Consider the following 17,019-nt stretch of genomic DNA (forward strand, 5'->3'; position numbering starts at 1 on the left):
GCCTTAGAACCCGAGGGGACCCGATATATTAATTTAAAATAAAACATTCAACCATAAAATACATTTTTTTCAAGTGACGGGCTGACAGATTCTTTTCACAGTATCGGGAGCTTCGAGTTGATACATGTAAATGTGTCAAACCTTCAGAATCGTTTGAGTTTTGATACTTTTTTTCTTTTCTTTTTTTTAAGAAATGTTTTTGGGCATTTTATCCTTTATTTGATAGGACAGACAAGTGTGAAAGGGGGAGAGAGAGAGAGAGAGAGAGAGAGGGAGTGACATGCAGCAAAGCGCCACAGGCTGGAGTTGCATTCAATAATCTGAAAAATGAGTTTTCGATGATATATGTATCGCACACCTGATCCGTTTAATTTACTCTTTACTTTCAACATGTTGTTTAAATGCTGTGAGCAATACAACACATCTTCTTTGTAGCCTCCATGTTGTTTCCACATTACAACTTAAAGCTCATGAACACATCAAAGTAGGAAGTACAATCATCAGAGGAGCACATGAATGCACCACTGGCCTTCGCTGGCGGAAGTGTCAACTCTAACAAGTCCGATTTAATTCCTACCCAATCACTCACCATAGCAGGCGGTATGAGCGGTAGCGAGTAGATGAGTGGGAGAAGTCTGGGATTAATGAGCACTCGCACATTCGACAGGCTGACCTTGCACATACCGGACATTAAAAAGAGTTGTTTAAAAAAGACTTGTTTGTTTATTTTCTAAATTCTTTAGTTTAAGAAGTGTTTCATGAATCTACATATAGAAACTGACATTTTATTCCTATTCCATTCATCCTAACTCTGCACTGATGAACTGAATCTTATAAATAAATAGGAGAAATCATTGATGGGTTTTGGACACAGCATTCAACGGAGCGCTTTGAAAAATAAAAAAAAAAGGCAGACAAAACAAAATGCATTCTTTTGTCAGTCCTGTACAACACACACACACACACACACACACACACACACACACACACACAGTAAATCAGTGACAGTTAAAATGTTGTTTCCATGGGGATGACAGCATTATCACCAGTCTTGTATGTGCTTCTCAATGTCTCTCAAGACAAACAGGTTACTGTGGTAACCAGACATTGGACATCCCCTCCTCGACATGTCTTTTGTGTTGGCATAGCAACAGCAACACAGAAGTGAATAGCCTCTCATAGTGGTTCAGACTTTACAGTTAGCGATGACACTTAGTGTTGGTTTCATTGATCCTGAGGCATCTGGAACACCACAGAGGTGTTTTCCAGGGAAAGTTTGGGAACTGCAGTTAGCAAACCTGCAGGCCTGCTGCAACTCTTGGTTTAGAATCAAGGTTAAAGTCTTTCATGTTTTTGTTTCAATAATCAGATATTTATTCATTTCTTGCACTGCACGGTAACTTTAAGTCTTGTATTTTATGCCTGTCCTATTCTATTTTAGCTTTTTTATTTTCTATTCTCTAGCTCTTTGATGGCTGTTTATAATTGTATCTAAATTTTAGGATGTGTTTGTTTTGCATTTTGTCTTGATGTTTTCAATGTTTTACAAAGAGCACTGTGAATTGCTTTGTTGCTGAAATACGCTTTATAAATAAACTTGCCCTGCCTTCCCATTTGACTCAGTTTACAGCAGATTGTGTTTTTCAACTTGTTTCACACATTTACTGCATTCAATATACAGTATTTGTTGTCAGAACAGCAACATCAACAGAAAATCTCAGCTGAATGTGAATCTGCCAAAATTATAAATAATCATCCACCTTTTTAAGCTGCAGCCTCCATGTTGGTTCAGGATCTATCATCTATCCATCTATGTTCAACCGATCCAGATATCTGTGTGTGTGATGGTGTGTCTAACCTGTCCAGGTAGTTGACAATGTTTGGGTTCTTATTTTCCCTCATCACCAGAATCTCATTGATGATCAGTTCCTTCTTCGGCTGCTGCTGCAGGTTCATCTGTTTAATGGCCACCTGAAAGAAAAGAGAAATATTTAACTTTTGCTGCTCATATCAGTCTTTTCTTTGTCTCATCAGAAATAAATCTTCTTATTTGGAGATTACTACATTCTGACCTATTTCTCCTAAACACCCTGTAGGAGAGATAAAAAAGAATAAAGCAGCAGGAGTTCTTTTGCTGTGCTCAGAGGTTTCTCAACTCTAAGAACAGGTCAAGCCCACAGGGTTCAGGCTTGAATCACTGAGACAAATGTTTGAAATTGTGCAGGCTCATTTATAAGCCAATCAAGTTTTCTTTTGGAACTTCTTTGGAACTGTTATCATCAAGAGCTGACTATTTCAGTTCAGTATTTCATTTTAAGATCTTAAATTAGGAGCCGGCTGAGCTGAATTTAAGTATGAAAAAATGGTAAAAATCTCAAATTGATGTTATATACAACTCGGTTATATCCAGGAGAAAGGCTTAACAGAGATCTTATTTTGAGCTTTCCTTTCCTCTGGGTCTAACTTTCTCATATTCATGCAAATAAATCACATATTTGAAAGATTTGAAAAGAACCTGGGAGCAAACAGACAAGTGGCGAGGAGTACACTAAAAGAAAGACAGATAGACAGGTTTATTAAATGAAAAAGATAACGTGGGAGGGAATAAAAGACGACAAGAGGATGAAAAGAAAATTGGTAAGAACTGTAGACAGCTGCAGGGAAATATCTAAATCCGAAGGCGGTAAAAGGTTGTTAGGCAGCGAAGCCTGACAGACATTAAAAAGTGAGCATGCAGACTAATCCTCAGAGAGTGAAACCGAGGAGGATTATCCAGACAGACGAGCTGAGCTCCTTTAAAATTAACCTGGAAGTCACCGCTGCCGCAGCCAGACTTAAACTCAGTTACTGCCACAATGTTCTCACTGAGCAAACTCCAGCTGAACTTACTGCTCATTTCCCTTAAAGGCTGTTTGCCTCATTTTACCTGATGAAAGGCTGACACCCTTGATGGACCTACATCTCCTTTAAACTTCCTGCATTGTTTCTAACCCTCAAAGGGCACTCAGTTTGAACTTAATTTCTCCCTTAATTTGTAATTGCAACCTTTTAGTCTAGGAAATTAATCTGAACTCTCTTCAGCATCAGGGTTTAATTAAATTTTACTTAAAGGAGCAGTGTGTAGGACTTAGTGGCATCCAGCAGTGAGAACTGCAGATTGCAACCAGCTAAAACTTCTCCCATGTGCCAAGCATGAACTCTGTATTAGAATTCCTTCACTGTTCACTGTTCCGGAGATTTTTACCGGGAGCTGAGTTATCAGCAGACAAGCAAACAATTAGACCAGGTAATTAATACCGGAATACTGAAAAACAAAAAAAAAAACCTAAATAAAGCACTTTCATGTCACAAATCAGTGTTTCTCTAACACTTTACAGCTCGTCGAAGAAAGGCTGCTTGCCTGGCACCTGCTAACATGTGCTCAATTTTTTTTCTCTGATAACTTAGCCTTTTTTAACTGAAAGGCCAGAGAGGATGACTTTAACATGTCTGTATAAAGTCATCTTCATCACCCAGGAACTGAACTTTATTTTCCCTCTATTTCCTCCTTGACTCTTTAACTTTTCAGACTGTCTCTGTGTGGGTGGTTTCTGTATGCCAATCCCAAGAATCCTTACCTTTGGGTAAAAAAACAGACATTATTATTTTCCTGTTTCAGTATATTCATCACGGATGCAAAGAGGAGTTGAAAATACAATGTTTGAATCTGAGTCCTTTCAAAATAAGGACTCAGATTTTGTTAAGACATATGTTATATATTAACAGTCATTGGATAGATTGTCATGAACAGGATACTGTTTATATTTCCTTTGTAACCAAGCAACAGAAGGAGGATAAAGACCAGAAGGATGTAGGAAGGAGACAAGAGGTATGGAGGACGATAAATGAAACCGACCTCCTGTCCTGTAGCGATGTCTATAGCTGTGTACACAGTCCCAGATGCCCTGCAAACAGACGAGTAGAGAGCTCCAGTTAAACATGATGTTATCATTTCTTTGTTGGATGAAAACATTATTCCTTTAATGTCACCTGAGGTAACACCCTAAACAGGTGCAGTTTTCACACGCTTAAGTTACTTAATAATGAACCTGCAGCATTCAAGCAACCAGAAGATGCTTCACATCGTCCTGAGACAGTTTTAGCTTGTGTTGACATTCCACCAATTACAAGTTGCCTTTCAGGGCTTTGGATTGACCCTAAGAATTTTTTCACTGAATTTAACTTCAGTCTAACATAACTTTCTATCCTTAACTTCCTATTTGTTTGATACCTTTTACACGGTTTCAAACAACAGAAACTTATCATGGGGCTTTTGCAACATAAAACATATATAAATATTTGCTTTGAGTGGATGCTCTGTTCACTGTTTCCACTTAAAAGGAAGTATTTGGTGTGATTTGGGCCATTGTGCTTTTGTAACTGGCACGGAGTGATGCAGGAATGATGTTTATTGGTAGGCTGACAATCAAGTTAACATCACCCTGGTTCTCTTGACAAAACGCCATTGGGAATTTTCAGTTGGATTATTATAGAGAAAATAAGCTCTGTATTAAACACAGGTTTACATCACTTAAATGTTACAGTATGTTTAGCAAGATAATCTTCACAAATGAACACCACTTTCATGATTTTAGATGCATATATGCAATTGCCAGAAGTAAAAAGCTAACGGTAGGCTATGAACAAACTGCACCAGGGGTTGCATGACTTCAACGTCACCACCACAACGAGGATGTTGAGGATGTAACATCATGTTCAGTGTGATGATACACTACAGACTCATTTAGCCGATTGTTGGCAACTGCAAAACGGGAGTCCACAAACCAATGGGTGACATCACAGTGACTATGTCCACTATTTTTCTACATTCTAAAAAAATTACTTTTTGACTTATTCTTGATCCAAAAGACTAAAAAAGGTGTGATCAAATTTAACTTTAAGTTCAGCAGAATTGTAAAATATTAATGTTTGGTTTTGTAGGATGAAACAGCTGTTTTCACATATTCCGCATCAGTTTTCTTTTGAAGAATTTTATGTTTTTACAGCCACAATTGATTTATGACTTACCCCTGTCCGATTTTCTCGAAGCGTGTATATTTCTTCTTGGGGTCTCCCACACTTACAATCGTCCCTGAGTCAAAGAAAGACAGACCGAGAAGCAAAAACTCACTTACTGATTGGTCAAACACAAACAGCAATGTATATGGATCTGTAAGAGAGCGAGAAAAATAAAACCAGGCCCCCTGATGCACAGCAGAATAGTACCTATATGTTCTCTTTACTGTATCACTGAATGTGAATGGATAGAGCAGTCAGGTATCTTTCTATCCATCCAAAGTCTACTCTATGTTCATCACACTCAGGTCAATGCAGCATGCTGACTGATAGAAAGAGCAGAGAGAAAAGAGGAGGAACAATAGAGAGAAAAGAAGATGGAGAGAAAGAAAGAGGGGTGAGACAAAATCTTTACAGGTCAGAAACTAAATGGAGATGTAAAGACTTCATGATTAAAACAATCAATTTGGGATGAAAAGGGTGATAAAGAAGAAAAAAGAAAAACTGACAAGATAGCTGCCACTACGGAGCCCCTATAAATACTTTTGCGTTCATCCCAATGTGGTTAAATCTGCAGCCTCTGAGAATCACTGTGTCAGATTTCACTGCTGTTACACAAGGCCGTTGTGTACTACTATTCACTGCTGACCTTCATTAAGTTACCTGAAAACAACACAAGGCTGCTACAGTATAACCACACAGACCTATGCACACATCAGACTGGTTGGTTTTAACTTGATATTCAAATGATCCTTTACAACTTTTTAGCAAACTTAGTCTCATGTTTTACTGTTGGAACACAATGCAACGCAAAAGCTATTGTGTAACATCTATTACTGAAATATGTGACCATGTAGGAAGTGAGAAACAACAGAGTTATTGCTATCATACTCCATCTGTCTTTGGGTGCAGATTTGTTGTTTATGTGTGTTTATGTTGTGACACTCTGTGGCATCCAGATATTTCCTGAGGTTGACTAAAGCTTTCCATTTGCAGGGCTTGTTATCACATTAAAGGGTGGCACAACTGCTTCAGAGCAATGAGACCAGTGATGGAACTCGCTGACAGAGTATTTAATGATCTCCATATCCGCTGATCTAGGCCTTATTCACCCTCACCAAGCTCTCGCATGTTGTTCTGCTGCAGGAGATGTACATGGAGACTCAAAATGTCTTCAGGAGACTGCAGAAGTTTGTTGGGAAAACGGGATAGTACCTTTTTTTTTCAATCATCTATTTTTTTTACTCCCCCATTTTTTTTTATTTACCCATCTGTCATTTTTTCTCACCCTTAGGGGCTCCGCATGGTAAAGTAAGACTAAATGGAAAGAAAAAAAGAAAGACAGAGATAATGGAAGGAGGAAATCAAGGAAGAAAGGAAGGAAGAAGACACAAAGAAAATGAAAAAACAAGAGGGAGAGAAACTGAAAAAATGAAGAAAGGAATTGAGAAAGAAAGAAAGAAAGAAAGAAAGAAAGAAAGAAAGAAAGTGAGGCTGCTCTGTCTGCATTTCAATAGTCAGAGTCCACAGTAGGAAAATGATCAGCGGACAAAACTTGGAGTCACTCTTTAACTGCAGGAGACTGGACAATGGAAAGAGAGAGAGAGAGAGGACGACCAATCAGATGTGAGGATTGGACAGTAGGGGCGGGGACAATGGATATCAGGTCTGTCAATCAGAGAGACAGACAGACAGACAGGCAGTATCCTGGTCTTACCAGCAGAGGGAGATCTGAGCACATCTGGACAGGCGTGGGGCATGATTTAAAAATATACAAATACACAACAATACATTTCAGTATGTGGGAGAAGTTTTTTCAAATATCTGCTTTTATTCTGAAGGGTTAGGGCATAATCTTAAAAAAGACATTTTCACCCTTTAATTATGGGAAATTAAATACCAATTACTTTAAGTTAAAAGTACAGGTATTGGCAATGGATTTTAAAAATAGAAGTTTTAATCAGCAGCTCAAGCGGGGCACAAAATGGTTTATTTATGTACAAAATGATGTTAATTGTTTTGTGGCTTCTCTTTATTGATTCATTTTTTTCCCCAAGTTTTAATAGTTTTAATTTGCTTCATTGTGATGGGACACAAGACATGGTTGAGAACCAGTCCCACAGAGCGATGTTTACATAGACATAACTGGCAATATTCCAAATATATATATTTAGTTGAGGGTATGGTTTTAAAGAGCATACATGTAATGGGCCTTCATTGACTTTTTATAGTGAAGAACTGCTACAGTTACAGAGGAACTTTAAAAATAAAGGCTGTGGGTTCACAGACGCTGCCGCAACAAACCAATGAAGACAATTTAAATACTTTTATATCTGTGGTTCAATTCTGAGAAAACAAAACCTGTCAGCATCTGTTAGCTGTGAGTCAACACATGAGTGTCAAGCCACTATGTTGGACAGAAGACTAACATGAACACTTGAATAAACTAAACTTTTTAACACAATCATTTGAATACTGTGAGACACTCCAGGCGATTTATATTGTTAGAAGTGATAGCATTATGCAACATCTTTCACAAACACCCACACTGCAGCCCTCTGTATGCTATAAAACCATTATTTTAAACATGATGTGGAAAGTAATAAAGTATGGTAAGACTTTTTCTTGGAATGGAGAAAATGTTATGTTTGATGACTACAGAATTAGAAAAATACCAGAATCATACCAGAGAAAATATTTGTTTCACATGTAAGGTCTATAATAATTTTATATTCTGTATTGTCTCACTCATAAAGTACTATGTTTCATAAGTTCTACTTGTTAAAACAGAAAAAAAATCTGCCAAATCACCACTAACATCATTGAGCCTAAAATAAATTTACACCTTCCTCTGTGAGAGAAAACGTGTGTGTGCATAAAAGGAGAGAGTGATGAAACAACATGTCAAAAATAAAGAGTGCAAATGAGACTAAAATTAGCACCCAGAGACTCACTGAACTATAGCAGGTAAAAACTGCATCACATTGTTTAGTTTACAGAAAAAGGACATGAGATAACAATTAACACTTATAGACCAAATAATCCACAAGACACACAATATACTATATGATGATATGTAAATATTTGGCCTAAGCAGACTTTTATGTTCCTCTGTTGGAGAAAAGAACAGACTTAGAAAGTCTTGTAAAAGAAAATGAAAAGGCACTGTCTTATTCATACAATTATTTTGTATGTAGTTTTCTCAAGAATCTGTATGTATGTTTAGGTCCGTTTCATTCATAATCACATAGACTACATGACCAAAAGAGTGTGGACACCCAAACATCACAGACACATATGATTGCTAAACATATCTTACTCTTCTGGTTTCACGCTTTACACCAGATTGTATATTCTGGCTGCAGAGATTTGCTCCCATTCAGCCTTAAGAGCATCAGTGAGGTCCAACATAATAATGAGGTCTGGCTCATGTTTCAGTCTACCCCAAAGGTGTTGGATGGCGCTGAGGTTAGTGCTTGCAGGTCAGTCAAGCCCCTCCACACTAAATAAGAAAACCACTTCCTTATGGAGCTGACTTTGTGCATGGCAGCCTTGTCATGTAGAAACAGGGAAGGGCAAAACCTAAATTGTTGCCACAAAGTTGGAAGAACACTGCACTCTGAAATATCATTGTACGCTGTAGCATTAAGATTTCCCTTCAGTAGAACTGAGTGGACCAAAACCATGTAAAACAGTCCACACCAGAAGGCACAAGGGTATTTGGACTGGGGTGTCCACATCGTATTGGCCATTTAGTGTGATTGTTTCTTTGATTAGCCAAAGTGTGCATTTAATCTATTGGTAATGTGATTTTCATTATGATTTTAAGGGCAAATGACTTCTACAACGTAACATAGAATATAAGTGATGTTAAAACAAATCAGAGTCTCTCTATATTAAGATAATCTGGAGTACTTAAACGGTACGATGTGCGTTTGAGTGTGTGAATGAGCCTTACGTAGTTTTTCAAGGATCTCCTCATCTGACATCTTCTTTTTCCTAGTTTTGTCCTGGGGTCGGGGCACAGAAGGCCCGGGGGCGGGGCTTGCACTGGGAGGGCTGCTGGGAGCTCCCTCTGCAGGGGGGGCGGGGGTGACAGCAGCGGCAGTTGCTGTTGGTGGCGAGATGGGAGAGGTTGCAGCATCTTTGGTCGGAGGGGGAGGCAAGGGCTCTATCACTGAGCGAGTGTATATCTGTAAGAATAAGTTCAAATATAAAACAGCGTTAAAAGATCATAAATCTGAGAAAATACTAAAATCATTATCAAATAATCCATGCTGTTGTTTCTTCTAGGCTTTTGTGCATCAGTCTACTTCATGATTTTATTAAGTGTTTCATGGAAAACTGATATTCAAACCACATGAACAGTAAGTCATAAAAAATGCTGATGTTAAAATTTTGATTAAGTAAAACGAAGTGTTGTAACTGAGCTGTGAGGCGTTTGAGTCCCACTCTGCCTTCAGACTGTCGGGATGAAAAGACAAAAACAACAAAGATGTATGTATGTGTGTGTGTGTGTGTGTGAGATGGTGGCTACTCCAGTCAGGTGCACTCGACTCGTCACTGTGGCAACGGTGGTGGCCCCATGGTAGCAGCCTCTCAACCGCCAACCTGTCTGACAGAGGAGCAACAATGTATGTATGTGTGTGTGTGTGTGTGTGTGTGTGTGTGTGTGTGTGTGTGTGTGTGTAATTCTGACTTGACTTATTATAAACAAAAAGACACACACACACACACACACACACACACACACACACAACATTGTGTAGTTCAGTAAAAATCAGTTCTGTCCCACTAAACAGTCCCACATGAGTAATTTACCGATGCCCCGGTAACAGTCGTTATTAAATGTCTAGCACCCATTAATCTCTTAATAGACCTGTCTCTTGCCTCACTTCACTTCTCACTAGAAAAGTGCGCTCAGTGCAGATGTCCACCAGGTGACTACTTTAAACTAGTTGTTCTTAACTGGTGGGTCGCGGTCCAAATTTGGGTTACAGGTCCATTGTGAATGGACCACAAGTGACTCTTAGTTTTTCAAAAAATTATTTTATTATTATTTTGAAATACACTGAATTTCTGGCTCAGCGCTTTTATTTTGAAGTGCGTTTCCTGCTGTAGAGAGAGTGATTAACAGACAGCTACTTGACAAGGTCAGCGAACTAGCTTGACAACATCACCAAACCCACCTTGAACTAATGACCACGGAGAAATCTGGACCCCATGGCTGGACCAGCTGGGAACCAGAGTCCTGCACTGGGTCGGGTACAGGTACCCGCAAAAACAGCTGATTTGCGGGTGGTTTTTAAAAAAGCATATTTTCCCGGGTTCGGATCTGGGTGGAAAAAATAACATGCGGGGTCGGATTGCGGGTTTTAGATAAACACATCAGTCATTAGTTCGGTAAACTACAGATAACTATCTTGGTCATTATTTACTCTCTGAGGATCGCCTCCGCTATTTTGCAACGGTCATTGGTTCAGCTGTTTACACGCGTTTCACCATCTAATAACACAATTTGTGATCGGACGACAGAATCAACATGCTGCCACCGTCTAACAAGCGTCGCTTCCAAAACAGTAAATGATTATTTAGGTATTTGAAAAATAAGTGGATAAAATGTACAACTATCCCTTTATAATGTTTCTTAAGTGTTTCCCTGATGGATTACTTCTCTCCTCGATGGATTCTAAAAACACGTGACGGCTCGTAACTGCTGAACGTCGCTCTGGACAGAAAGTAAGTCTATTATTACACATGTAAAGTTCCTTTACATAGATTAAAAGTTTAAAAGCATTAAACGTAACAAACGAGTGCTTTTACACTCGTATGGGAGAAGAACACAGAGGGTTGATGATGGAGCTGAAGTCAGGTTTTTATTGTGAGAGCTGCTTCATTCAGGTCGTTGTTTACTTACTGGCACCTTAACTGTGGCGATATGCTGTTCAATATTCAGCCAATATGACCCAAAACGATTACTTTAAATCCGGGTTACGGGTCGGGCTGCAGGTCGTGTTTCATCAGGTCGGACCGGGTTGCGGTACTAATTGGCCTGATGCGTGGGTTTGCGGTTTGGGTGTGGGTTTGTACGTCGCCGGGTCGGGTCGGGTCGGGGCGGATCTTGAAAACTGGACCCGTGCAGGACTCTGCTGGGAACTACTGCTCTAGAAAATAGTGATGCAGCTGTGCATGGTGGAATTGTCCCTCCCGGCTCCCTTATAGTCAAGATGGCAGTGAAGCTAACAAAACTGTGTTTTTATCTCATATTGTGCCTAATTTATAACATATTGGTTATGGAATTAATCTGCAGATGCTCTGGTTCAAAATGAGACCAAACATTTTTATGGTGTCAGTTTTTGAGCCACGATGAAGTCTGTCGGCCTGCAACAGACTAAGGCCCAATCCCATTTCTACCCCTTATATCTTCCACTTGGTATTGAGTGCCCTCGTTTGCGAGATAACCCTTGATGACGGAAGTGAGAAATATTAGGGTAGAGATCTTTCCCTAAGAAATGTGACATCACTGCAGGCATATGTCACGCGTAGTAGTGACGCAAGATAGTCATTCAGGTTTGAAAATGCCAGCTCCAGCATGTGTTATCTGTCTGATGAATCAACGTAGAAGAAATGCTGAAAACAGGAGGCGCCTATGATGTCTTCTAGTTCTTATTGATTTTGTTGATGGGTCGATTTGTTTAAATATTTTGACCCTGTATTCAACCGAGTTGCTGATGAGTGCTAGTCCAACCATCTGTTGTTTGTATAGCCTACATTCCGATCGTACAGTAACAAATTGTAGCCTATATCTGCTTTTGATGGGTGTCGCAAGGTGTTCTGGGAAATTTCATCTTCCACTTCGTTGAAAGTGGTCGGGGCTCCCTTGGAATCTAGGGCGGGTTTTAAGTGTTGGAAACCACTTCCACTACCTCAATTCTGTTTTGGGACACCACTAGCCTAAACAAGAACAAGCACAACCAAGTGCAAGTGGGTATTTCTAGGGGAAGTGTGGGTATTGGGACAGGCACTAGGTAAGGCCTGTTGTTTCTAGAAATGCCTATCACTGTGTGACTTTGCTACGTGACTTTGTTGATAGCTAGCAACCCCAACCTGCTGGTTTTTCCCTTTGTGTGGCTACACGGCCCTCCAACAGATAAAAACTACATAGAAGTGTGTTAAAAAATTAGTACTCTCTGTTTAAAAATGACTTTTAAAACACCTCATTGTATCAGAGGCATTGCCACACAACAAAGCAAGCTTGTGGGTGTTTTTAAATTTCACATTAAAATACAGTAAATTAATAGAATCAATGCATCCTGTGGTTAAAACAATCCAGTTTCTTAATTCAGTGGCAGTTAATATCGCCTGTGCTTCCAAACCCTTCATAACCTACTGCATTCACCCTGCAAAACCCAATATGCACACAGTGAAGCTAGCAGTAACCACACGCTACAAAGATGGAGTCTGTGTAGCAGGTGAAACCCCCCACTCCTTTTACGAGATGTGTCCAGTTTGTGCCCCATTTATTTTGGCCTTTACCCAACTCAAAAGTTTGGATCTCAGTCAAACAAGTACAGCAATTCTTGGTTCAAACAATACCTGTGGCTGCAATAATAGCTCTAAGTTGATGTTGCTTTCTGCTGTGCCACTAGACATTTCTTTTACACCACAGGCTCAGTTACATCGGAAAGAGCCTCACCCATGGCGTGTGTCGCAACTAGAGAAATTTTCACACTAAATACCTTTCTTGGTTGGACTGATAATTACAATTTAAGTATCAGCACTTGTGTTATTGTTTCCCAACGTACCTCCTGTGCACCTTTGTTCTCACATTTCACTCAACTTGAGGTGTTTTCAGACCCGACAGTTCTGGGGACTCCATGAGATGAACACTCCACTGAGAAGCTCCTTTTTATGACAATTTTAAGTGCATTCAAGAGAATGCACTTAAAATGTCCTCTAAAAAATTGTTTGTTGTTGTTGTCATTAAAATGATATGAAGCTTAAAATAGGATAGTGTGTTAACAGGTGTCTCAGCCTTGTACTAAGCAGCAGTAGTGTGTGTGTGTGTGTGTGTGTGTGTGTGTGTGTGTGTGTGTGTGAGCTTGTATTACTAGTGAAGAAATTTCAGCTCTGTGAGGACTGCTTGTAGGTTAAAACTTGGTGTCAAGGTTTAGGGTTAGGTATTTAGTTGTGGTGGTTAAGGGGTTAGGAAATGCATGATATCAGTGAGGGTCCTGACAAGAACAGAAAGAGTGTGTGTGTGTATCCTTACTGATTTGGTGTGTTCTGGTCGGGGGGCGATCACCGGCGGGGGCTCGGCCTCGTCTTCGTCGTCGTCCTCAGATACGGTTGCTATGGCGGGCGTCTCGGACACGGCCTTGGAGCTCTGCGTGATGTCAGAGGGAGAGAGAGGGCGGAGCCTCAGTGACATCATCGTCACATGAGTCAACAGCGATACCAGACCCATCATTGCAACCTACTGTTACTGTCTCTTCTTCTACTACTTCATGATGCAGAGAAGTCTTCCAGCTTGTCTTCACCTCTTCTTCTGTGCTTGTTTTTTTCCTCTGACTTTAACTCCCTGTCTTTCCTGCTTCCCTCTCTCTGTCTTTCCACCCTTTTTCCTCGCCCTCCTCTCGTCATCACTGTTGATGTCTGATAGCTCTCTTCATGTCTGGCTCTTGATACCACTAGTCACACATTCTCCTCTCCATCCCTCTATTCCTCTTCTCTGCTCTGTCTCTCTCTGATAGTCTGATGCTCGGCTGGTGGCCAAGCTGCAGACACAGGGTAACGGTGAAAGGAGGAAAAGATGCTGAATCACAGTGCAGAGAGAGAGAGAGGGAGACAGACAGAGTAGAAGGAGGAGGAGCAACCTCTAGGTGTGGCATCATCATCATCACTTCTGCCTCCCTCCTTCTGTTTATTCTCACCTACATAGTTTTGTTTAAAGGCACCTTCCAGACATTTGCACTGCGGCAGAGACAAAGCTTCCTGTGTGTGTGTGTGTGTGTGTGTGTATGTGTGTGGTCCTGCAATACAGTTGGTCCTGTATTGGAAATGCAACTGGCCAACAAGTGTGCACTTGCGCATACCAGGAACAATACCTGTATCATTTTAAACTAGAACATACTGTATAAGTACACATAAGGATTGTCTAATATCTACATGAAAGCTAGGTGTAGATCATAAACATCTACAGCAGTAAAATGCAACCTACACATCAATGCAGTAGTTACATTAATACTCAATAATAATAATAATAATAATAATAATGATAATTTAAGGTTTTGAATGCAGGACTTTTACTTGTAACAGGTTATTTTCACAGTGTGGGATTCGTACCTTAACTACAGTAGAGGATCTGAATACTTCTTCCACCACTGCATATTATACACAGAAGTTTTGGTTTTGCTCACATTTTTCACGGGTTTAAAGGATAACTTCGGTATTTTTCAACCTAGGCCCTATTTCCCCATGTGTATGTGTGCGTATGATTCATAGGTACAACTCGTTCTAAAATTGGTTCAGTATTGAGGGAGGCTGATACAGCCAGCAGCCGCAAAACGAGCTAAAACTGTAACGGGGGCAAATGCGTCCCGTATAAGTTTGCGCATTAAAAGTGCTTTTTTCGCCACTGACCGCTTCAGATCGCCAGTGCTATCTCTGTAAATAGCATACTAAGCGTTGGTAGTAAATCCAACCTCAGACAACGTGTAACCACACCAGCTCAAGACCACTGCATCCAGTGTCTTCACCTGCAGGACCCTGCTGAGGATGATGGACATGCAGATGAACTTCTCTGAGATGGTTTCTGACAGTTTGTGCAAAAATTCCTTGGTTGTGCAAACCAATTGTTGCATCAGCTGTTCAGGTGGCTTGTCTTAGATGACCTTGTAGGTGATGAAGCTCAATGTGGAGGTCCTGAGCTGGTGTGGTTACACATGAGTGATGAGTGATGCGGTTAGCTGCTCCCAACCGACCCAGTTGGTGTGCAGCACAGAAAACTGAAGAGTAGCATAATCAACCTACAGACCAACATGTAAAACCGGTAAAAAAATATTCTCATCCCTAGTTCACATACACGCCATCTCAGTCATAAGCCTTGTTTCTACCAAGCAGTCCGATTCAGTTCAGTTCAGTTTGGTTAACATTAGAACGGTTCTTTTTGCGGTTCCATGTCGAAAAGTTGTAGATGGTACCAACAGAATCGCTCCTTACCGTTCCTGCATCTTCTCTGCAGCTTTTAGAGTGACCTTTTACTGTGACTACCCCAAGACACACCTGTGTAGTACTGATGCTGCTTAATCAGCATCTTGATATACCACACCTGTCAGGTGGATGGAATACAGATAATGTTGGCAATAAGCTCACTAACAGGCTTTTAACAAATTTGTGAACAAAACTGATGAAAAGTGGGAGCAAAACCAAAACAGTAAGTACAGTATAATTTTGCTTAGTGTGAAAGACCCAGATAAATAAAGAGGGAACTGAACAACAATCAACCTAGAGGTCAGACAGAAACAACACCAGCATCAAACCTAAACACCACAAATACAAAACAGTTTCAGAAAACACAATCTGCACCTTAACAAGATGTCTTCAACCTCATCCACTTCTTTTTACACTCTACTCTCTTCCAAATGTATTCTCATCTCACTCCATCAGTTCCTCTCTCTCCTCTCTGGTCTGTCAAATGGTAGATTACACCTCATCTCCTCCACTCCTTTTAATCTTCTCATCGTGTCACCCTGTAACAGCTCTCCCTCCTTCCTCTCCTAATCCTTTCATTGCTTGTCACCCTGACAGATGACATCCAGGTTCCAATTCCATGCCAGATAGTCTCCTCTGGAATTTACCCTCAACCCTGTTTACCCCCAAACTTTAGCCTGTACGTGTCTTCTGACATAAAATTAGCGATGTCTTTATTAACATGGATGCTAAAAACTGATGTTTGTAATGTGGAGCACTCTGTGACACCCACTGGACTCCAGACATGATTTACTATTCATTTTTGACAAAGGGTTTATCTTAACATCTAATTTAGTTTTAATTTTCTGATAATAATGCATATTAGTTTTAACAACATTTTAATAATCTAATTATTGACTCTTTACAGTTGATTCAGTAAACTATAGATAATTTAGTTCAAGGCAGTTCTATGATGTTTAATTTTTATTCATGCATTTTTACATTTTCACTGCCAAGCTGGACATTTCATGCTTGTGTCCTTTAAAGCTGAGGTAGGCGGTTAAATTATGGCATCACTGTGCAAACTCCCATATTAAATTTTGAGGATACTGTAATTCAAGTGAACTGAGAGAAAACTAGACTTCTGCACCTCCTCCTGGCTGTGTTTTCAGGCTTTAGAAAATCTAGCCCCTGATGGGAGACTTTAGCCAATGACAGGTCGTTTCAGAGAGGCCATTCCTTTTGGCTGTTCTACAAATGCAGATCCATGTGCACATCCCTTCAGTAAAAGCCTGATTCTATGGCGGAAAGTTCTGCAGAGAGAGTTGCTATTTCAGCAATGGCAAAAATTGTCTACCCTGAAACGCAACCTAATAAAGGAAGACAGCCTTCTCAAAAGGAGAGTCCAACAACAACAACAAAAAAAACCCCACCTGTCAATATAGGCAAAGCATTTCAAATATGGAGTGAAGATTTTGCCAATAGTTTAACCTTCTGCTACCCAGATATAGGCCCATGGCTGCGGCTGAATGTCCATGTTTATGTAGTTAATGTTAGCTTGAGCCTGGAATCACAGTGTTTCCTCTGCCTCACTCTCAGCTGCTACAAACCACCTCACAGGAGGAGAGGAAACAACAGACAAGTGGACCCCTCAAAATTTAGCCGCTTACTCACCAGGGCAACATGGGGGGAGACCAGAGGGTAGGCACAATATTTCCACAGTAACACTGCTGGGTCAGAACAATGTTACTAGCGGGAATCGACATATGAGCA

The 17,019-nt window shown here is 40.3% G+C and overlaps 1 protein-coding gene across 3 annotated transcripts in view; it reads right to left on the bottom strand.

The window, feature by feature from the left end:
- pak1 (p21 protein (Cdc42/Rac)-activated kinase 1) overlaps positions 1 to 17,019 on the bottom strand; it is a 75,976-nt gene that overhangs the window by 11,037 nt on the left and 47,920 nt on the right. For all 3 annotated transcript variants that reach the window (XM_050069618.1, XM_050069601.1, XM_050069608.1), the window contains 5 exons: positions 13,328 to 13,441; positions 9,014 to 9,248; positions 5,068 to 5,131; positions 3,896 to 3,944; positions 1,859 to 1,971 (listed from right to left, as the gene is read on the bottom strand). In XM_050069618.1, the coding sequence (XP_049925575.1) occupies positions 1,859 to 1,971; positions 3,896 to 3,944; positions 5,068 to 5,131; positions 9,014 to 9,248; positions 13,328 to 13,441 (575 nt within the window). The remainder of the gene's footprint in view (positions 1 to 1,858; positions 1,972 to 3,895; positions 3,945 to 5,067; positions 5,132 to 9,013; positions 9,249 to 13,327; positions 13,442 to 17,019) is intronic.

This window comes from Epinephelus moara, chromosome 2 (assembly GCF_006386435.1).
Source record: "Epinephelus moara isolate mb chromosome 2, YSFRI_EMoa_1.0, whole genome shotgun sequence".
Lineage (NCBI taxonomy): Eukaryota > Metazoa > Chordata > Actinopteri > Perciformes > Serranidae > Epinephelus > Epinephelus moara.